Source organism: Aspergillus pseudotamarii (genome assembly GCF_009193445.1).
Source record: "Aspergillus pseudotamarii strain CBS 117625 unplaced genomic scaffold BDV38scaffold_4, whole genome shotgun sequence".
NCBI classification, from domain to species: domain Eukaryota; kingdom Fungi; phylum Ascomycota; class Eurotiomycetes; order Eurotiales; family Aspergillaceae; genus Aspergillus; species Aspergillus pseudotamarii.
In genome coordinates this window covers 157123-180317 of record NW_022475018.1, presented here as the reverse complement: position 1 = coordinate 180317, position 23195 = coordinate 157123, and the positions used below count along the sequence as shown (strand labels likewise).

Sequence of the window (23195 nt, the reverse complement as noted above, 5' to 3'; positions counted from 1 at the left end):
TGTAGCGATGGTCTACGGGGTATATTAATGAACCAAGGAATATATCTGGAGAGAGGAGATGACGGCGACCAGGGAAGCAATGATGATATTCAGTGGAGGGCCGAAGGAGCGTGGAAAACGGGGATTCTTTCTTTTAAAGTCAGCGGTAATGACCGGAGGCGTGCTGCGCCTACATTGGCGAAATGGATCCGAAGCCAAGGATCAAGAACTCCGGAACAGTGGAGCTAATGGAGGCCTTCTATATTAGACGACTACAAATGGATTCATTGTTCCGAGAGGTTCAGAATAGTAGAGTAGTGGTATGCTATTTCGTAGGCGCTACTATGCATGTTGGCATACTGGCGGGAAAATAATGGTTCTTTCTCTAAATTTGACCTTCATGAGGGGGAGACGTATCGATAATGGGGTATTGCTGAAAATGGGAAGTATAACTAGGCATTGCCGATGTCTAATCAGATTGTCTCACCATTCCGGATACTGCCATCACCCGCGCCAAGTAAAGTTTCTCGTATCTTATCAGATCCCGGCTCAGGAAAGGGCACGTGAATCCATGGCGGGTTTGATTGCATAAGAGAAACTCGGTGAGAAGAGTGGAGTTAGATTATTTTTTATTATTTTTTCCCCTTAAGAAACAAACGCAGGATATCCAAGCCAAAGAGGCATTTGACTGAAACGGAAGCTCCGCAATGTTCGTGGACGACCCGCCCGTTCCAGACACAGTTACAGTTATCTGATCCGAAATTCACCCTCCATCGCAACCAGCTTTTCTATTCCTTTGTCCCGCCGAGAGTCTCACCTAAAGTCTAAGGTTATCTGATCTTGGGAATCTTGGGATCGTGCTTCTAGGGTCTACGCTACCCAGTGTACTTCCTCGATGCCACAATGGTGGAGCACCAAGGAATTCGAGTTTTGAAACCGAAGGAGTAGAAAGTTTCTCCTTGTCTTCGAGCTATATGCGCTGACTAGCAAGAACCTTGCCTCATGGGCTGTTCATGTACAGAGATAGAGTTGATGCATACTCAAAAATTCATTACTACTGTGGTTGCTCTTAAAGCCCTTTAATATTCGTTGGAAATGGTCTCCCCCCTCGATCGCCATCCTTGTAATTCGCACACCCCGTGCTCGACATATGTGAGATGGGATGATCATCTCTGTGCACGTGGGATTATCTCCATGAGTATGTTGCATTACGTGACGCAAACTAGTCCCTTCAGATGACCAACAACCTACCCCCATGACCATGAATTATATCCCACCATCCATCAAGAAAACCGAGATCACTAACAACATCAACATGAAAAACAAGGTCAAACCTGGCGATATCGGCTTCTACCAAATTAAAAGGTTGCGTTGTGTTGAATATTTGTTCTTGATCTACCTACCGTACGGAGTATACCAAGAACAAGAACCCACTTCTCGCTATGTCGAAGCTCAAAAAGCTCTCTGTGTCGCTCCGGATACAAACGGATTGCGCCATTTACAACAAATTCCGATCTACAAGCAAAACTAGTGTGTGGGACACCGTTCAATATGTTGGAAAGAAATTTTCTTTGTCGAGGTGGGACTGCTGCTGTAAGAAGACTAGTGTGATGTACTGAAAGCTGTATCGTTCACGAAATACATCACCTTGGCCAATGTTACCATACACTCGATACATACCATACGTTGTTGCTTGATAGTATCGTTTTGCATACCTTCTTGATACAATATTCTCTTTTTTGTAGAAAATGATCATCAACATCTTACAAACTATGCATAGAGACTAGAGCTAGGTGCATACTCTAGAGCACTGAAGGAGTGCCGGACAATTGCAGGTGTGTCGGTCGACGTTTCCGAGAGTGTGGAAGCAAAAGGGTTCATGCAGATTGAATGTCCCTGCAGGGATCGCGATGTCCTCAGAGTCTAGACCCTTGGGGTAGTCGAGAGAGCTATATATATCTTTCTAATTGTCTCTGTGAGCTGCTAAGTCTTTTCATCTGTAATGAAGCTTCATCGGGCTCCCGTTTCTATCCAAGTAAAAATGAGGTCTTCCCTAACCTCGAAAGCCCCCAGGTGCATCTTTCCCAATCATACACAATAGCGTAAGGGTACCAAGCTATCCCAGACAGAGTCAACTCGGATAATTTCAGGTGTGACGCTCCCTTCAGGCAGATGAGGGAGCCCTGTCTCTAGAAACGTTCCCGCGACGCGGTCCTTCTCACAGAAGCACTATATCCAATTCCATTTATAAATGCAGAGAAGAGGGAATTTGGCCGCATTACAAGAACTAGCAGACGTCTGGAAACCTGCTACATGTAGATTGAGATCATGAACCAACTGCAGGAGTTGAAAGTAGTAACATATATGCCCTTTTATACTGCAAGATGAGTTCGACATCTTCTGTGCATTGTTAGAAATGGGATGGAGCTACTTAGAAAGAAGATGCAAGTTAATCGGCAAACAAAACATTTATTTCCCTGTACTGTTGAGATGACTCCTGTTAGCTTCTTAATTTCGCCAATCTGTTGGTCGTTTACCGTAGCACACTCTGACAAAGGCAGAAGTTTCGTTATAAACTGTGACTATGTGAGTTTCCATATATCCGCTACATCCTGCTTAGAAAACATAACTACTGAATTTCCCAATGTTCATATTCAAGCGTTCAATCTATCCGTCTTCCGAGAATTGCCCTAAGGGCAACCATGCCCAAGCGTTACATCACAGTTTAGTATAAGCTCTGCTATCTAGCCATTGCATCGTATCCATAAACCGTCTCTATAATAATTTGACTATTACCAGGCTGGCCTTAACGTTCCTAGATGCTAAAATAGGAGATAAGTTACCGAGCAACATCAGTATCTATGCATCGTGCACTGCATGCTCTTGTATAACCTCTAGATAAGGTACGTCGTTGGAGAGCCCATGTAGCTGAAGTCCACGAAATTGGACTATAACTATGCGTCTGGCTTTAATTTAGGCGCTTTTGTAGGTGAACTGCTGGGGGGAAATTTTGTTCATAGTTATCTCTCCAGGTTGAACGTCTCAGATAAGCTGTGGCATGGTCTCGTTCCGCGTTTTGAGCTGTAATGTTGAGTGCCTACCCAGATATCTTGGTACATTTCTGTGCATACGTCCTTCATTTATTACTTGAGCTCATGTATCGGTATATCTGTAGTAAGGCTACCTTGTAATTTTGCTTGCTGCGGTCTGAGTACTCTGTAAAGGGCATTGAATCGTTTACTGGGCTTTTGTTTCTAATACTTGGACAAAGTGGAGCATATCGTAATATTCTTGGCGGCCCTTTTTTTTTTTTTTTGTTGTCTAACTCTCTCCCCCCGTTTCCCTGTTCGCAAGCCACTTCTTTGTACTGCGTACCATAAACGAACCCAAACAAGCTAAGATCTCCACAGCTCAATAAAAATTATCTGATCCGTGATACCCAGACTTTATTGTGACTCTGAGGAATAAAATCCAAGGCACGATCATTTGTCACACTTATGTAAGAGATTAAATAAATAGCCGAGACCGGAGTTTAAATTTTCTCCTGCATGAAGAAAATGAAGCCCAAGTGGGGGTGGTCCAGCGTCATGTATCGCGTAAGAAAATATCCTACTCGGTGCCCTAATGAAACTTTCTTGGCGCAATTCCATCAGATTAGATGATTGTCTAATCTGATGCACTTAAATTGTTATCATTGGTACGCCCATTGAAAATGCCCCCGCCTCCCTACCCCCACTATCAGCAAATATTCCTTTCTCTTCTTGCCTTTTCCTTTTCTTCCTTATTATTTTTATTTTTTTTTACCCGATCTTCCCTCCTAATTTCAATCCTGGAAAGTCAATTTATGGACCGCCACGCTCGGAGGTTCGAGCGGGGCTTCTGATTGTTTGATTGGGCAATTCCTCCTTAGTTCCTCCGATTTATTTTTGTTTCCTGTTTCAGGCTTTTGCTACGGATGAATTCCAATCTGAAATCACAGTATTGGTGGTGCTGTTGGGTGTGTCTAGTCTCTTGAATATGGCCATATGTTATAGTCTATAGACGAAAAATCAATTGCTCCTAGGGTATTCATCTAGCTATGTACAGCTGTATATTCATTTCAATGGGCAAAAAAGTGCGGCGTAAGTGCGTTATTCAATTCGCTTTCGCACGCTGCTCCAGAACCTGTGCCGCTGTCTTCCGCAAATCCACCTTCCGAACTTTTCCACTACCCGTGATTGGGATTGTTCGATCCACACCCTCTTCGCCAAACACGAACACATACTGCGGAGCCTTATGCCGGCCCAATTTCTCGCGTGTCCAGACCCGCAGCTCCTCGTCCGATGGTCGCTTGTCCTCGTAACCCGGAGCCAGAGCGATGAAGGCCCCAACCACCTCACCGTACTTGTGGTCAGGAATGCCGATCACCGATGCAACCTCGATGGCTGTGTGGCTTGCTAATCGCTCCTCGATTTCTAACGGGTAGATGTTTTCTCCGCCTGTTTTGTAAAAGACGTAACCTGGTCAGTCATAACGGCTACTGTATTGTAGGGGGGGTGTTTTGCGGAACGTAGCTCACATACCGCGTATGATGATGTCTTTGAACCGTCCGGTAATCGTACAGCGCCCTTGGGCATCGAATATGGCCTCATCTCCTGTCTTCAGCCACGTGGTGCCGTCGGCGTCGATCGTAAGCGTTTCGGCCGTCTTGTCGGGGTTATTCCAGTATCCTTTGGTTAATTGGTAGCCTGCGATGCATAGTTCTCCTCGTTGACCGACCGGGACGATGTGGCCTTCCGCGTCGATGATCTTTGCTTTCGCATGCGGCATCACCTTGCCCACTGTTCTCAATCGGGTTTCGATAGTGTCTGTCGTAACTGCGTTGAAACATGTTGGTGAGGCTTCCGTCAGACCTATGAATACAGACGTATAGGTTAGTTCGACTCGTATATATATATATATATATATATGTAGGGGTAGTATGGTTCCAACACCCACCGTAGCTGCTAGTATACTGTGTCATATTCAATTCTTCGAACAGCCTTTTCATCAACGGGCGAGGAACAGGGGCACCGGCAATGATTCCGGTGCGTAGATTGCGTGTGTCAAAGTTCGGGGGTTTGGGGAGGCTCAGGATGGCTTCAAACATTGTCGGGACACCGTGGAGGGCAGTACATTTTTCATCGGAGATCGCGTGGAGAACTGCTTTCGGGTCGAACGTTTCGCTGGGGAAGACGATCTTTGCTCCATGTGTGACAACAGCTAACATTCCAAGGACGAGTCCGAAGCAATGGAACAGGGGTGGAGGGCAGCAAAGTATATCGAAGGAAGTGAGGTCCATTCGGTCTCCGATAAAGCGGGAGTTGTTGACCAGATTGCTGGAAGAACACAATAGCATTAGTACCATACAAATCATGACTACCTATATGTAGGGATCGACGCTGCATGGAACATTATATGTGAGGGGCACACATACTGATGGGTCAACATGGCAGCCTTAGGGTTTCCGGTTGAACCACTGGTGAACTGTAGGTTGCAGACATCATCGGTTCCCAATTGTGCTTGTCGATCCAGCAAGGCATTTCTAGAAATCGATGATCCTCTTTCGATGACGCTGTTGTATGTTGGGAAATCAGAGTGTTCACCCCGCAAAATGACGATCTCTTCCAATGCAGCGGATGATCCTTTCCGCTTGGGATGAGGGCCCATCTTTGACAGGACCTCCTCTAAATTGTGGCGACCAATGTGAGGCGTCATAAACAACAATCGGCAATCTAGATATCAAGATAAACTCTCAGTATGGAAGTTAAATAATAATGGATGAAAGCGCAGCTACCTGTGTGTTCCAGAGCGTAGTAGAGCTCCGACGGTGTGTAAGTATTGTTAAGCACCACTAGAATAGCCCCGGCCCGTGCTGCCGCAAAGAAAACAGAGATGTACTGTTCACAATTGCCAGCCATAATTCCTATACGATCACCTTTGTGGATACCCATAGCCAATAGGCCTCGGGCCAATCTGTCGGCCTCATCGTTCAGGTCAGAATATGTCCATCGTGTTCCTGTCCAAGGGAACACTAGGCACTCATGTTCTCCATATTGAAGGCTCTGTAATGCAAGTAACTCTCCGAGAGTGATGTCTAGCAGGGGAGGTTGTGTAGGGCCGTAAACAATTGAAAGCTGTTCAGTCACCCTGGGCGGCTGAATATGTGACAAAGTCTGTTGCAGACGCCGTGTAGCTGCCATCTCGAGGGTGTTTCTGGTGTCGAAGGAACCGGACCACAGACTAAAGGTTTCTACGAAAGAACTGGGTCGGGGAATATGCCGGTTCATAAATACTATGTTATAAGCGCGAATTCTAGGCTTCAATTGACCTCGGGATCTAGTTGTCTGGATCCTTCTGGGCGTTCCATCAAACGCCTCTTTTCATCTCTCGGCACTCGGTACTGAAAGTAGCAACGGAGCATGTACTAACTTAGTATATAGCTCGCTCCATTCCTCATGGTTACCCACCCGGGACCCAATCCAATCAGCAACGTTGTTCCAAGAGCTAGATCTTACGTTTTTAAACCGGGATGTCACCTAAAGTATTACCACATGCCTTGGAGAACTGGAAGAAGAAAAACATTCCTGGTCTCAGCCTTAGCGTTCCTGCCTCCGCCACCAAGCGGACCAGTCCGACAGACTAGTGGAGAGTCGGCTGTGGCCAATCCGTGTGGTTCAACATATCTCACATTTTCAATTTATCGGTGGGGATAAGATCAGATAACGGCTGTGGACTGAGCTCGGAAATTTCTATTATAGGTTCCGAACCCTTCACGAAGCACAACTCTGTATGCATGACTCAGTCTTCATTATTAAATTTTTCTCACATGGAATTCCAAAAAATTGAGCATCTGACTCATTGTGAAACGTGGCTAGATTGCAAGACAAGGTGGAGGGGACTGTCTTATCAGATTAGATGAACATATATTGCTAAAGTGGCCGTTGGTTATTGAGCAAAAAAAGAGAAAAAAAAAACTACTTCAGGTTAGTAATGCTTGGCAAAGCCCTCCAAAATGTCTCGGCATAGACGGCATACACAGTCTGCATATTGATCGGAACAGATATATTTGATAGTTCCGTCTCATCAAAGTCCAGGAATCTGCCAAGTTAGCCAAGGAAGGACAAGACCTTAGTACGCTCGGTTATTGGCTTCTTTGCCGGCTTTTCTCTCATCCCTCGTCAATATGAAAGTTAAATAAACGAACGAAGGAGAGAAATAGTCACGAAGACTAAGCGAGGCATCAAGGGACAATTGACTGAGAGTCAAAGAAGTAGGGAGATGCCATGAATTTCAAGACGGATATACCCGCTGTTGCCTATATTGGTCGAAGAAAGCAATATCGGATACTTCCAGGGTCATCTTGGGTTCGGCATTAGTTACTCTAATCTGCAGGGATCGGCCATGTCTCTGTCTTATGGAGGGGGTGGTCCCTAGCGGGGTCAAGCATCCCATTTTGAACCGGTTAGCTATTATTATCAATTGCCATCCTGGAACGCATAGCTCGAAAGGGCCTGAGGGAAAGTATATGGGACATGAACCATCCTTGACGGATACCTTGGAACACCAACACCAGGTGATAAAAGTACCTAGGTTTTAATTGTGAGGGTCTACATTACCAATCAATCGTTGGTGCTGAAGACTCTGATGTATGGTAGGGCTACTTCACGTATAAAGGCCGATACCTTACCAATGAACTGCATCATTACGTGAAGCATCTATTTACTACTCCTGTCACAGCATGCTGTTGAGAATATTCAGACACATACGATAACTAGGGTTTAGAATCTCAGAGCCTTGTCGGCTACCGCCCAACACCCCCTGGGAGCGTCGGCTGATTTATAGCCCAGGAAAAGCTTCTGCTGCATAACTGACTCTAGCCTATAGGAAACGCAAGCCCTAGAGTAGCACATGCAGAATCCTCAAGGATGATCGATAGATCTAAGTGCACATATTGCTCAGGATTAGGCTTCAACTCAAGACCCTGACCGCAGTCACCGAATGAGGTATTGTGATCGAATACGATTCGATGAAAGTATTTTTCGGTTCTTAGTACGGTCACTAATACAGTATGGCTGATACAATACTAGCTAAAACGGTATGAATCTAATCAGATGATCTAATCAGATAACTTGGCCGATGACCGGAGAAAAGTGACTAATTCGCCCCCCCACTTTGCGACCGACGGTAACAGAATCGGGGAAGTGATTGGCGCGTCATCCGCGCAGTGTGGTGTCAAACCGTTTTGCAAATCCTGCACATCATAATCAATACGATTGTTATTACCGCAGCAGGCTCGTTGAGTAACCCCCACTTCGTCATGTTCTGCCCAATAAGCTGCATTTGTGACCACTTGGATTCCCACGGATGACGCCGTACGTTGGTTCCTGAATTTGCTGCAGAATGTGGCATTTTAGCTGCAGTTGCAGGAATATCTTGAGCGATAATCCTTCAAAGCTCTCCTGACGAGCTGTGGTTTTCCCTTCATTTGTACACGCGCAGGTGTAAACTCTTGCTGAAGAAGCAAGACAAGTTTTCACTGAGTTCGCCGGTGAGTAGCCGCACTTGACCCCGCACCACTGAAGCAATGGCAGGCAAAATCACGAGTGATGAGGGGTACGGAAGCTCCGCGGACTCAGTCTGCGAAAAGACCCTTTCTTTGAGCAGCAGCACCTCGTCCATATCCATGAATCAAATACTGCCCGTTACCAAGGTTCCAGCCTTGGACACGATCGATCCATACGTTGTCAACAGATCCGCCGACTTGGCGGTAGCCAGAAGTCTCCCGGTCCAGCTATTTTACAGTGCGGAAATTCAGAACCTCGCCGATGACATCGTCAAGGGCTACGCGCGTTTCATATCTAGCTTCACCGGACTCGAGGATGTTGCTTTCTTCATATCCCGCCACTCGCCCTTCGTGTCAGGCACACAACAAGCGTGCGGAGTCATTTGCGCCTCCGTGTTCGGCTCCGATGGTGCTGAGCAGCAGACGAGCCAAGAACATTGCAAAGTGCGCGAAGCAGATGCATGCTACTACGACAAGGATGAAGTCCAGTTTTCGTTGACCCTAGGATTGACTGTCGGACCTGAAAATGGCCAGCTACAACCTAGCGTCCAAGAAAATGTCGGTCTTCTCCAAGAATACTTTGTATACTTTTACCCTAGATAACTGACTCGCCTGTAGGTATTTGGCTTGCATGTTAGATCTACTCCAAATGACGGTGTTCTACAAGTCCATTTCACCTATCCGACGCAACTCATTCCGGATATGGCAATCTCCCAACTGTCGACAACACTCGCCTCATACTTAGCCGACTCGTCTACATTCCTTAGTCTCGAGATATCGCCTCCGGAGCTTTCGATCATTAATTTCCCTCCACTAATGGTACCCCCATCCCGGAATACTGAACCGAATGAGGCCATTGCAGCCGAGAGCTCTAGGCCATCCCTTCTCCACGCTGCTTTTGAGGGCTGGGCCCTCAGAAAGCCTAATACCATAGCACTTGATTTCGTACATTCTTTATCATCTGCGGAAATACCCGCAGAGCACAGTATTTTAACTTACGCCGCTCTTAATACTGCAGCCTCGAACTTGGCTACACATATCAGAACTCTTTTGTCCAGTCAAGATGACTCGGCCAACCATGGGCGCATAATCCCTGTATATATGTCGACGTCCCCTGAACTTTATATTTCCTATCTCGGTGTCCTAAAGGCTGGCTGCGCGTTTTCACCGATCCCTCAGGATGCCCCCGCACAGCGAGTCCAGGAGATTCTCCAGGACATTGGCTCTCCCATTATCCTAGGCAATACACCAGAGCCGTCCTCTGTGCCGTGGCGTACGGTGGCCACAGACTCTGCAATAACCACCCATACATGGGTTGACGTCGCGGCAGTGTCCAAGTGGAAAGAGCTGCGAGGGGACCAGGCCCCCTCAACAGCTATATCGGAGCCTCTTGAACAACTGGATATCAATGAAAGCCAAACTGCTTATCTTCTGTTCACAAGTGGCTCAACTGGAAAGCCTAAGGGCGTTCAGGTAAGCCATCTGGCGGTTACCTGCTCCATCGAGTCCCATGCTACAGCTATCCCGCTCCCTGGCGACTCCATTGGGGACTTCCGTTGGTTCCAGTTCGCGTCTCCCACATTCGATCCATCGCTCATGGAAATATTTGTAACATTGAGCAGGGGCGCTACTCTTTGTTCTGCTTATCGCAGTTTGACATTGACAGACTTGGAAGCGACCATCAATGAAGCTAGAGCAACTGTGATGATGGCCACTCCCAGCTTGGCTGCACTTCTGCGGCCGTCACGCCTGACAACTCTCCAGTCTCTCTGGACCATGGGTGAAAAGTTGAATCGAACAGTCATTGAGAATTTTGCTTGCAAATCGGAAACCAATGGGCAAGACGACACTTCAGGGCCTTCGACTATGTTGGTTAATGCATATGGTCCCACCGAAGGTGCAATTAACTGCACCTTCCTTGCCCCAGTCGACCGTTTTACTCGTGGTTCAATCATTGGTAAAGCGCTGCCCACAAGTGCAATGTTTATTTTGGATCCGAATACGCATGTACCCAAGCCGGTACCGTCCGGGCTCGCTGGAGAGCTAGCGCTAGGAGGACCGCAAGTCAGCAAAGGCTATTTGAACCGTCCGAAAGAAACTGCAAAGTCCTTCGTACATAGTCCCGACTTCGGTTATGTCTACCGCACTGGTGACATGGCACGCATTGTTTGGGACGAAACAGGCTCCCAGGTTATCGAGTTCCTTGGTCGTATTACCTCTGATCAGGTAAAGCTCAGTGGTCGCCGCGTGGAACTTGGTGAGATAGAGTCTGTCCTTTCCACTGTGAGCGGTATCACCGAGGTTGTGGCCGTGGTGTCAAAGAGGGACATGAATGTGCAGGGCAGCGAACAGATCTTTGCATGCTTGGTAGCCGATACTGCGACCAAAGTAGAAAAACACGAAATTGTGCGAACCGCACAACAGTCAACACAGCTGCATCTAGCATCGTACATGTGCCCATCGGCATACGCATTCTTTGCTTCTCTACCTAGATCTAGCTCTGGGAAGGTCGACCGCAAAGCCATATCTGCCAAGCTCCAGCAGGGTAGTGTGGAACTATTCACTACCCAGAAACCGAAGCCTGAAACGTCCGTTGATGCGCAAGATAGCTGGGAGACTTCAGATGAACACACACAACAAGTACAACAACTTGTGGTTGGCCTTGTTGCAGAAACATCCGATGAAGACGTCACCGCAATCAAGCCCGGGGCAGATCTTTACTCACTAGGTATTGACAGTCTCGGTGCGATGCGGCTCCTGCAGAAGTTGCGAGACAATTCCATTGAAGGCTTGTCTGTAGGGGATGTGCTGCGAGCTGAAACACCCAAGGGGCTGGTGTCAATCATTGCGAAACTTCACTCAACGTCGGACAGTGTTGACTCGAACGGCGCTTTTCTAGCCAAGAACTCCGCTGAGCAGTTAGGCCAAAGGCTTGCATCGTTCAGTAGCAGAAATCACTCTGTATGTGCGGAGAGGCTCAATCTAAACCCAGACCAGATCCAGAAAGTCTTACCAACAACGGCCACTCAATCTGGTATGTTGACCAGTTTTCTGCGCAGCTCGGCGGATAAGTCATTCCATACTCGCTCATACATCTATCACTCCGTCCTTCCCCTTGAGGCTACAGTCGACCTTGACCGTGTACGGAACGCGTGGGACATCGTTACCGCGAATTATGACTCCTTCCGGACTGTCTTCTGCTGGCTCGACGACGACATGGCCCCATTCGCACAATGTATCCTAGCTACTGATGCAGTTCCACAGCCAAAGTGGAATGTGTACAACGCCTCTGAAGGCAATTCAGAGAAGGAAACTCTAAGTCAAGCTCTACGAGCCGCAGAGGAGACAATTGGCTTGAGCTCGCCTCCATGGAAGTTGTCGCTAATCACAACCCCTCAAAAGACACTCATAATCTTGAGCATGTTTCACGGAATCTTTGATGGTGGCTCATTGCAACTACTTCTTGAGGACGTGTCTTTGGTTTACGGTAACAAGGTCATGGCTAACAGAACATCATTGGAACATATTGTACAACATCACTTTGGCGCTGACCATACAGCAACTTCTGACTTCTGGAACAAACACTTAGAGTACTACTCGCCGATTTCCTTTCCTTCTGTCACGCCTTATCGGGCTCCTTCAGTGAAAGCGGCTGATTGCGTGGAAATCACCGCACACATCAGCTACGACAGGTTGAAAAAGCAGTCTAAAACTATCGGCGCGACCCCACTCTCAGTACTGCAGGCAGCTTGGGGCTCTGTACTCTTGGCCTACACTGGAACCCCGGACCAAGATGTTGTGATGGGCAGCGTAGTGTCTGGGCGATTGGATCCCGACTCCGAAATATGTATCGGCCCAACATTTACCACAGTCCCCGTACGACTCGCTATGAACCTAATCCCACAGGATGCCACTGGTACTCGGACAAATAGATCCGTTGCCCGCTACCTGTCATCCTTCAATGCCAAAACTTTATCTCACCTACAACCGCGCTTGGGGTCCCTGGTCACAGGAGATGGTCGGTTGCCATATGACACTCTCCTGGCATATCAGGACTTCAGTGCTGGATCGAGTACCAGTGGACTCTGGAGTTCAATAGACCACCCACCAATGGGGAATGACTTTGCAGTAATGATTGAAGTTTGGCCTGGAGCCAATTCATCTTTGACCTTCCGTGCCAGTTTCAATCATGCTCTGCTTGACTCTGAATCGGCTGAGGTCATGCTGAGACAAATGGCTGACATCGTGGCATTCATACTTGAAACGCCAGAAGGAAACTTTCTCGATGCTCCATCCCAGACCCAGGCCGAGCTGAAGTCAACTTTCAATCCAACATCAAATGTTGTTCCAGAGGTGTCAGAGGGCGCACTAATCCACACTCGATTTGAAGAACATGCAGAGTCGCACCCAGAGGATACAGCATTAATATTCAAGGGCGATTTGGATGACGACAGCAACCCCCGTAATGTATCGTGGACCTATGGAGAGCTCAACGCCATAGCCGATGACCTTGCTGAGAGTCTGCTTCAAGTGACCGGTTCGCTAATAGATACTCCTGTTCCCATATGTATTGAGAAAAGCCCAGCCTTGTATGTGGCGATTCTGGGAATTCTAAAAGCAGGTGGTGCCTGGTGTCCGATTGACACCCTTTCTCCTGCTCAGCGTCGCCATGACTTGATTGCTCGGACAGGCGCCAAGGTTCTTCTCGTGTCTAGTACTGATGGTGATCAACCCGAAGGCTCCATTCCAGCTGGGGTCGATATTATCGATGTCAGCCGATTCACTGCAAATTCTTTCGAGTGGAACGGCGTGGGAAGACCCAGTACTAGACAAAGGACAAGCCCCGATGATATGGCGTATCTCATCTGGACCAGTGGCACAACAGGTGCACCCAAGGGTGTTCCTATCAGACATTCTGCCGCTGTCTCTTGTATGAAATCTCTCGCCAAGGATATTCCCACTGATGTACAGGGTGGTGTCGTTCGCTGCATGCAGTTCTCACAGTATACCTTCGATGTGTCAATCCAAGATATCTTCTATACCTGGAGCCTAGGAGGAGTTCTCATCTCCGCTACGAGAGAGATAATGTTGGGCTCGTTCTCCAAACTCGCGAACATCACCAAGGCTACTCATGCGCATCTCACTCCGGCGTTTTCAGCAGGTGTTCCTAGGAAGAGCTGTGAAACGCTTGAGGTAATTACCATGATCGGCGAGAAGCTGACCCAGCCGGTCGCTGATGACTGGGGCACTGATATGCGCGCCTTCAACACGTACGGTCCTGCCGAAGTAACCATTGTGTCCACAATCAGGGAGTTCGGCAATGAGCACAAGAACATCAAAAGCGCAAACATTGGCTGGCCCATGGATACTGTGTCTGTTTTCGTGACAAAGAATCAGCGAATGGTAATGAAGAACGCAGTTGGTGAGTTAGCATTGGGTGGGCCCCAGCTTTCCCCTGGCTATTTGAACCAAGAGGATGTCACCAAAGCGAAGTACGTTTGGAATGAGGAAGCCTCGCAGATACTGTATTACACCGGTGACTTGGTGCGCATGCTTGCCGATGGCTCTCTTGAGTATCTCAACCGTGTCGATGACCTGGTCAAGCTCGGTGGTATTAGAGTTGAGCTCAGTGAAATCAGTTTCTCCCTTGACGGCTGTCATCCTTCTGTTGAGAATATTGAGACGCTCATCCTCAGTCGTTCCGACAGACCCACCAAGGTGGTGGTTGCCTTCCTTTCTGCGCCTGCGGCTGCATCTGCCGAAGATGACCAGTTGTTGATACTCAATAGTACGGCACTTGAGATAGCTCGTTCTGCCAGTGATAAAGCCCACTCAGTTCTTCCTGATCATATGATCCCGTCTGTGTACTTGGTTGTGAAAAACATTCCAAGAACGCCATCCGCCAAGACTGACCGTCGGGCTCTGCAAGCTGCATATGAAGCTATTGACATCGACAGTTGGGATGGCCAACTAAACCCTGAAAATGTGGATTCCGCCAAACAGCCAGAAAATGAAGCAGACGCCGCTGCAGCTTCAAAGATAATCGATATGATCGCATCACTGGCCAACATCTCGTCCTCAATTATTACCAAAGTCAGTAGACTTGGAAGTCTAGGTGTCGATTCAATTCGCGCCATCCGCCTTGCGTCCAGGCTCAGAGAAGCTGGCTACCAACTGTCTGTTGTCGAAGTACTGAACTGTGTCACCGTACAAGATTTGGTGAAGTTAGCCTCTTCCTCTACCAAAACTGCCAATGCCGCGTCGGATACATTTGACCTGGAGAGGTTTAACGTGACATGGCATGTCTTGGCCGCTAAAAGGATACAAGAAGAGTTCTTCACGGTACGCGCTACTACAATTCAGGAAAGCTTGCTCAGTGAGACAATGGGCACATATGACATGTACTGGAGTAATCATTTCTTCTCGCTTGACCCCTCAGTGTCGCTTGACAGACTAAAGCAGGCTTGGCTTGCAGTTTGCCAAAGGACGGAGGCACTAAGAACAGGTTTTATTCCCGTGGCTGAGGTGGCTAGCACTTGTCATGATAATTTCGACTTTTCTATCCTGCAGCTAATCTATAAGTTGCCGTCCTTGGATTGGGAAGAACACAAGTGTACTGAAGATGACTGGGTGGCGCTGCGTGACCATCGAATTAAGACGATTATGACAAAGCATCAAAGCAATTATTTCAGCTACCCACCGTGGGCTGTTACTGTTTTCGACAAGGGTAATGAAAGACTCATGGTTCTTACGATACACCATTCCATCCACGATGGCCCTTCGCTCAGTTTAATTATGGATGATGTGCAATCTGCTTACATGTACAAGCCACCCTCGAGGCATCAGCTTAGCAATGCGCTTTCCATCGTTCTTCCGAATGAAGTGAAGAGCGCAGAGACCCACAACTTTTGGCAGTCCGAGTTAGAGAGGTTTTCAGAGCTGGACACCCCAGTATGGCCTGACCTCACTGGCAAAAAGGTAGAGCCTGGTGTTGAACAAGAGTTCAAGCTCATTGCAGAGGAAGTTCCATTGACGGAAAAGGTTGCGGCCCTTCAATCGGCTGCAGGACAGCTCGGAGTGTCATCTATTGCCTCAATCGTACGAGCAGCATGGGGCTATGTCTCACTTTGCTATCTCGGGATCCCAGCAACTGTTTTCGCTGAAACTCTCTCCGACCGTGTGTTGCACCCAGATCTTGAAGATGGAATTGGCCCATTGATCTCCGTTGTTCCCATACCTTTCCACCCACAGGGAAGCGCGCGTGAATTTCTCGCAGAGCAACACCGGATCTCCGTACAGTCTTGGAAGCATCGTCATATTCACGCCCGTCACGTGCGAAGGATGCTGAACCGGCCCAGAGGAGAGGCATTATACCCAGCTGTTTTCAACTTCCATGTGGCAAGTGAATCCAAGGGTACTGCCCAATCTCAAATCTGGCAGGAGCTTCAAGACCAAATTGGTTTGCACGTGGAACATCCAATGGCTTTCAATGTCTTTCAACATGTAGACGGTGCTCTTGTCTTGGAAGCGTCTTCGGATAGCCGCGTGATGAGCCGAGAGCAGCTGTCGCTTTTTGTTCGTCAGGTCGACGGTTTGGTCACTGCTATGTTGGCGTTTCCCGACAAACAATTAGCAGACCTTGTGCACCACCTTCCAACATCCTTGAAATCTATCTCCAATAGACCTGTTCCTGAGTCTGTTCGGGATTCAGTCCACACTAGCCCAACATATTGGTTGGAGAAGAATGCCCGCGAGCATCCGGAGTGGACAGCTGTTGAAGTCGCAAGTGACATAACTCCAGAGGGAATTGTGAAGGAAGCGTGGACCTACGAGACGCTCAACTCAAAGGCGAACCGTGTGGCAGCCTACATTGCCTCCCAAGGGCACAAGAACAGAATGATCGGCGTTTGCTGCGGACGAAACCTTCCTTCATACCCAATAATCGTTGGTATTTTCAAGTCTGGAAATGGCTATCTTCCGATAGATGAAGGCCTTCCAGATGAACGGAAAGCATTCTTGACCGAGGATGCTGATTGCCCCATTGTCTTCACCGAGACTCAATTCTCGCAGTCATTCTCCCGAGTACCTGAAGGATGTCGTGTCATTTGCGTCGATGACTCTGGTTTCCAAGAACTGGTGGAAACAATGCCGGCTGAGGACCGGGATTACCAGTCTCATCCAGACGATGTCGCCTATCTTCTTTTTACATCCGGTTCGACTGGTAAGCCCAAAGGTGTCATGGTCACAAGGGGCAATCTTTCATCGTTTATCGAGTCATTCAGAGAGTTCTGCATCAAAGCAGCTCCTGGTACATTGACTCTGGGCGGCACTGGCAAGTATCTCGCACAAGCCAGTAGAGCCTTTGATCCTCATCTTCTGGAAATGTTCTTCCCTTGGCGCCAAGGAATGACAACGGCGACTGCGCCTAGAGCTATGATCTTGAATGACATAAAGACAACACTTTCAAAATGGGAGATCACGCATGCAAGCTTCGTGCCGTCGATGGTGGATCAATCAGATACACAGCCAGGGGACTGTCCCAAGCTACAACACATGACCGTCGGCGGCGAGAAAATATCCAAGAAAGTATTGGATACTTGGGCCGATTCGCACATTGCGCTTGTAAATGCATATGGTCCGACCGAGGTGACAATTGGTTGTACTTTCGCTCACGTTCGGAAGCAGACAAACATGCGGAACATTGGACCACCGTTGACTGCCTGTGCCTGTCATGTCATGATCCCCGGTACAGACAATTATGCTCTCCGAGGTCAAACTGGAGAGCTGGTCTTTAGCGGAGATCTTGTTGGAAAAGGGTACCTTAACAGGCCTGATGCCACTGGATTTGTGACGGGACCTAATGGCGAGAAAATGTACCGAACTGGTGATATAGGTCGCCTGATGCCAGATGATTCGGTGGAGTACCTTGGGCGTGGTGACGATCAAACCAAGATCCGGGGGCAAAGGTTGGAGCTCGGAGAGGTGTCTGAAGTGCTGCGTTCATCCTCGGCCGTCCCCATTACTGTTGTCACGACTGTTGTCAAACATCCAGGCCTCGCTAGAGCACAGCTTATCTCTTTCATCACACGGTCAGATGCTTGTCGTCACCAGTCAGATGAGAGCGTAACCTTTGTCCAGTCTGATTTCGCAACCTTGGGCAAGGAACTCCAGGTTACCCTCAAAAAGAAGCTGCCAGCATATATGGTTCCTGAGCTTATCCTCCCCATAACGTATATCCCGAAGGCACCGATGTCAGGGAAAGCAAATCTCAAAGAACTGCATGCTCTATTCACGAGCTTACCGCTCGCGACTGTTCTCCAGGGAAACAATGCGATCAATAAAGATGGCAGTGCGGTCAGTCGACCTCTAACCGCTGATGAGGAGGCTGTGGCGGAGGAGGTCTGTACCGTTATATCTACAGACCCTTCCAACATTGGTCCAATGACAAATATCTTTGAGATAGGCCTGGACAGTCTGAGCGCCATAGGTCTCTCTATCAAACTCAGAAAGATCGGATACCAAGCCACAGTAGCTCTTGTCATGAGCAATCCAGTTATTGAACAGCTTGCACGTCTGCCAAGAAATACCTCCTCGTCGAATGAACAAGATCCGTTATCGAATACACGCCGGAGGCTTCTTGACATAGAATCACAATACAGAGAAAGCTCCCCTGCTGGAGTCGACCTGTCTCAAATTGCTTCTGTGCGTCCTTGTTTGCCCCTTCAAGAGGGCTTAGTAGCCCGCTCCATCAATAGCGATGGTGGCCAGCTCTATGTCAACCATGTTATTCTTCAACTTGGAAAGGTCAATATTGCTCAGTTGAAGTCAGCGTGGCAAACAGTGGTCAATGATAATGAGATCTTGAGAACTGCTTTTGCTCCGTTGGATAGGGAAATGGTCCAGGTAGTCTTCTCTCCTGACTCAAATCAGCTTCGCTGGACCGAAGGAGAATATGACAACCTCGAGGAATCGATCGAGAGGTCCAAATTGCAACAGGAGGAAGTCACTCGAGACATCATTTCAAACATCTCCAGTACACCTCCTGTACGATTCCATATTGCAAAGCGCTCTGAAACCAAGGAGCCGCTCGCTCTCTTCATCTCCCTCCACCATGCTCTCTATGATGGGGAGTCTTTGTCAATGTTGATGGATGATGTTACTGCTCAATATGCAGAGCACCCAGTTCCAGAGAGAGGCTTACCGTGCGCGTTCATTGAGCATATTTATGGTCAAGACTTAGAAAAGGCAAAGAAACACTGGACTGAGTATCTGGCCGGTTGCCACCCAACAGTCTTCCGCGAAGATCCTAGTGTCATGGAACTTCCAACTTCTGCGCACAAAGAACTTGGTAACAAACTGTCAGCCTTGGAGCGCCGATCAGCTAGTCTCCAAACAACGGTCCCCTCCTTGATACAGGCGATATTTGCACTTCTGTTGGCCGATACAGTAGGCGCCTCGGATATAACGTACGGACTTGTGCTCTCTGGTCGCGCTGTATCTGTGCCAGGAGCAGATTCAGTCCTTCTTCCCTGCATTACTACAATTCCCAGTCGTCTTGACACGAACGGGTTGGATACAGTTACAGATGTAATTGAAGCTGTCCAAAGATCGACTGTTAGGTCGCTTGATTACCAGCATACTTCCTTGAGACACATACAGCGCTGGATAAACTCCGAAACCCCTCTCTTTGACTGCCTCTTCTCCTACATCAGGGCCACTGAGCCAGAAAGATACAGTCTCTGGAAGGAGCTTGACAGCCACATGCCTGCTGAATATCCACTTGCAGTTGAAGTCGAGGCAAACCATGCTACTGACACGATCAATCTAAATTGCCTCTTTTCCCCGGCATTCGGCTCTCTGTATAATGGAGAGGAGTTCCTCGAAAAGATGGATGCTGTACTCGCAAGTGTGGCATCAGGCGAAAGCGTCTCTTTGGATAGTTTCAACCTTCTCCGAATGGAAGATTCTGGCTCACGTTCATCTGCTATCCAATGGGATGAGACCACATGGTCCAATACAGAAACTGAGATTCGAGGGCTCATTGCTTCTTTCTGTGGCTTGAGTCTGGCAGATGTCACCAAGGGAGCTTCATTCTTGAGTTTGGGGATTGACTCTGTTACAGCCATCCAATTCGCACGCAAGCTACGTGAATCAGGCCTTAATGCTTCTTCATCTGACGTCATGCGCTTCTCATGCGTAGGTGCGTTAGCTAAACACGTCGAGCAATCTTCTCTTCCTCAGCCCACAACCAACGGAGAACATGTCAGCGAGACAGCGAATATTCCTCTCGATGTCTATCAGAAGCATGTCCGTCTCCTAAGTTATAATGATTCCGTCGAGGCTATGTTTGAATGTACACCTCTACAGGCTGGCATGATCACACAAACCCTAGCCTCTTCCAGGCAGGTTTACGTTAATCCTCATCCTATCCGCCTTAACAACTCCGTGGATATTGGTAGATTGCGTGATGCGGTCCAAAAAATAATCAAGAGAAATGATATCCTGCGTACTTCATTCCATCTGATAGGGGAGCTTGGCTCTTCCTGGATCGGTGCTGTGCACGCACATCCCCCTCTTGAATGGCAAGAGCTGAGTTTGCCATCTGGCTGTGACGTCCTCGCCAAGGTCAATGCACTCTTCTCCTTTGAGGAGGAGTCTTCTTTTGAGGTTCCGCCAATCCGCTCTGTTTTGGTCAACCAGCCTGAGGGAATGCTTTTGATCATTGTCATGCACCATTCTCTATACGATGGTGCTTCCTTGCCATTTTTCTTTGAGGACCTCGCCATTACGTACAATGGTGAGGCTCCGTCAGAGAGACCCCAATTCTCAGAAACAGTCAAATATGTAACGAACGGACAAGGTGAGGCCTGCGACTTTTGGGCCCGTAAGCTGTCCGGGTATGAAGCGGTGGAGCTCCCTCAGCTGCAGTCCCCTGAATCTTTGGATCGCATGTTCCTCTCAGAAAATCATGTTGATCTTAACTTGCCGCTAATAATTGACGCTTGCAAAAAGATGGAAGTCACTGTACAAAGCGTGGCTATCCTAGCATACGCCAAGGCCCTCGCACGTCTTGTTGGAAAGCGCGATATTGCATTTGGACAAGTTCTTGCAGGTCGGTCAGTGCCAGGAACCGAACGTACTTTTGGACCGCTGTTCAACACTGTAGCTCAAAGAGTAACCTTTGAGCCGAAATTCCTGAGCAATAGGGCTATGGCATTGCGGCTGCAACAACTCACTACTGAAGCACAAGAATATCAGCACGCGCCTCTGAGAGTTGTACAAAACTCGTTGAGAAAGGCTGATGCGCTGAAAGCTACTTCTCTCTTCGATACGCTCTTCGTCTTCCAGAAGAGCGCAGACTTTGCAGGTAGCATCCTTGAGGAGCAAGAGATTTGGAAGCCGTACGAAACAGATGACTATGCTGCTCAAGCCGAGTATAAGCTGAACGTGGAAGTTGACCATGGCCAAGACAGAATTGCAGTCAGCGCCAACTGCAACGGGCAATATATGTCCCAAATGGCTCTCGATAGCTTCATCAATGATTTCACAGCCGCCTTCAAAGATATTATCCAGCACCCAACGAGATGCGTCACAATCGTACCTGAGCATCTCGGAGAGCTACCGCTCAGATTATTACTGGAAACACCTGAAGAAAACCTGCCTGTCGACACGGATGCGCCTCCGCACGAAGCCATCGTTAAATCGGTACTAGCAGATGTGTCTGGTGTGCCAGCCGACAGTATTAACCCCAGTACTAGCATCTTCAGTATTGGGTTGGACTCCTTGACGGCAATTCGTATTGCTTCCATCTGTCGATCGAAGGGGCTGAAGACGGGTGTAGCCGATATTCTCCAAGGCAACACTCTACGTGGAATCAGTCAACGTATCCGGCCTATAGCAGAACAGGCAGTCGAGCCTCAAGGCGCCCTTATCAAGGACTACGATCAAGTTGAGAAAATGGTTCTGCGACAGCTGAAGCTGGATAAGGAGTCGATTGAAACAATTCTTCCATGTCTCGGCGGTCAGCACTATCACCTCGTGAGCTGGTTGAAGTCTGGACGGAAACTGTTTGAACCGGCCTGGCCATACTTCACTGCGGAACGTATCAATGCCGAGATGCTTGAAGAAGCATGGTATCAACTTCGCCAAAGGCATCCAGTGCTACGGACTTGCTTCGCAGCTATTTCCTCATCTGAAGCCGTCCAGGTCGTCATGAAGCAGGCGGTGCGTGACGGCGAAACTTTCAAGGTCATTGAGTCCTCCGATTCCATAACAGAGCTTGCAAAGGCACAGGCAAAGGTGGAAGCTTTAGCGCCTTCTTCGCTCTTTGTTCCTCCTGTAAGACTACGCCTTTTGAAGGCTAGCGACAGAGACGGAATCCTTGTCCTAGTCAACCACGCTGCATACGATGCATGGACAATGCCACTGTTCGTTTCAGAGCTTGGAAAACTCTACCGCGGTCAGCCCTTGGACTCGAACCCTGATTTCCCTTCCTTTGTCGATTACTCAGTCCGCTCTCTTCAAGAGGTTGACGAGAAAACATACTGGACCTCAGCCCTCGGCTCAGGTATGCGCACCGTCATCAACTCCAAGCAGGAAGCCGGCCAAGTCCCAGATCAACTATTCGTCGGAGCTTGGGAAAAGGTCAAGAGCGTAGCCCAACTAGAAAACACATGCCGCTCTGTCGGCCTGAGCCTCCAAGCCGTGGTCCTTCTGGCTGTTGCCCGCACCCTCGCACGCGCAACGGGATCAACAAGTCCAACCATGGGCTTATACCAAACCGGTCGCTCCGCCTCGTTCCCCAACATTGAAAAGCTCTCCGGGCCTTGTCTGAACGTCAACCCATTCAGCATCTCCGACGTCATCTCTGACGAGCCAGAGCTCAACCTTCTGGACAAAGCCCGCGCGGTTCAATCCTCCCTCGCAGAGCGCGTCTCGTTCGAGCAAAGCTCACTGCAGGACGTCCTCCGCTGGGTTGGTGCCGAAAAATCTGGATCACCGTTGTTCAACACCTGGGTCAACCTCCTCTGGATGCAGAGTTCCATTCCATCAGCCAATGATGCCACACCAGATGTAGAACTCAATGACAATGCCGAGATTTTCTTGCCCCTTCGTATTGGTGTTCCCACGGACTTCATTCCCGATGAGCCTCTGTCTGGTCTGGAGTCAACCTCCGTGTCTGCGTTGGATACTTCTCTTCTGCCAGATGAGAACGTCTACATTGATATCGGTCCTGACCCGAAGACTGATACCATCGGATTTGGTGTTCGTGTCGAAGGTGGTGCTCTTTCCGAGGTAGAAGTCAATAAACTTGTGTCTGATATCGGGGCTGAGATTGAAGGAATCGTTGCGTCCTTGCAGTGATACAAGGCAGCAAAGCAACATCAATATAACTGAGAGACAAAAAAATGAATAAATAAATAAAAAGGAAAAAACGAAAAAGGAAAAAAGAAAAAGAAAACAGTCAATGAGGCAGGATTCCTCTTTCTGATAATTTTTGCAGTTTTGGGGGTACATTATAGACATTTTTTGTTACATGGGCATTTTTGAATTTTGGTTTTTGTTGGTATTCTACTTGTCGATAGTTCATTTATACATGCTCAATTACTTTTAGTTCATATTACTTTCATTG

At 48.3% G+C, this 23195-nt stretch overlaps 2 protein-coding genes across 2 annotated transcripts; one reads left to right on the top strand and one right to left on the bottom strand.

Annotated features, from left to right (window-relative positions):
- Positions 1-4113: 4113 nt before the first annotated feature.
- sidI (putative long-chain-fatty-acid-CoA ligase) lies at positions 4114-6200 on the bottom strand (the record flags this gene model as incomplete). Its single annotated transcript, XM_032056642.1, has 5 exons — positions 4114-4457; positions 4542-4871; positions 4957-5336; positions 5435-5732; positions 5795-6200. 5 exons carry the CDS (start codon positions 6198-6200, stop codon positions 4114-4116), a joined length of 1758 nt encoding a protein of 585 aa, XP_031918497.1.
- A 2235-nt stretch (positions 6201-8435) lies between these two features.
- On the top strand, positions 8436-23060 carry sidC (nonribosomal siderophore peptide synthase SidC). The gene is made up of 2 exons (XM_032051182.1): positions 8436-9121; positions 9182-23060. Exons 1-2 carry the CDS (start codon positions 8585-8587, stop codon positions 22925-22927), a joined length of 14283 nt encoding a protein of 4760 aa, XP_031918496.1. The 5' UTR covers positions 8436-8584; the 3' UTR covers positions 22928-23060.
- Positions 23061-23195: the final 135 nt, after the last annotated feature.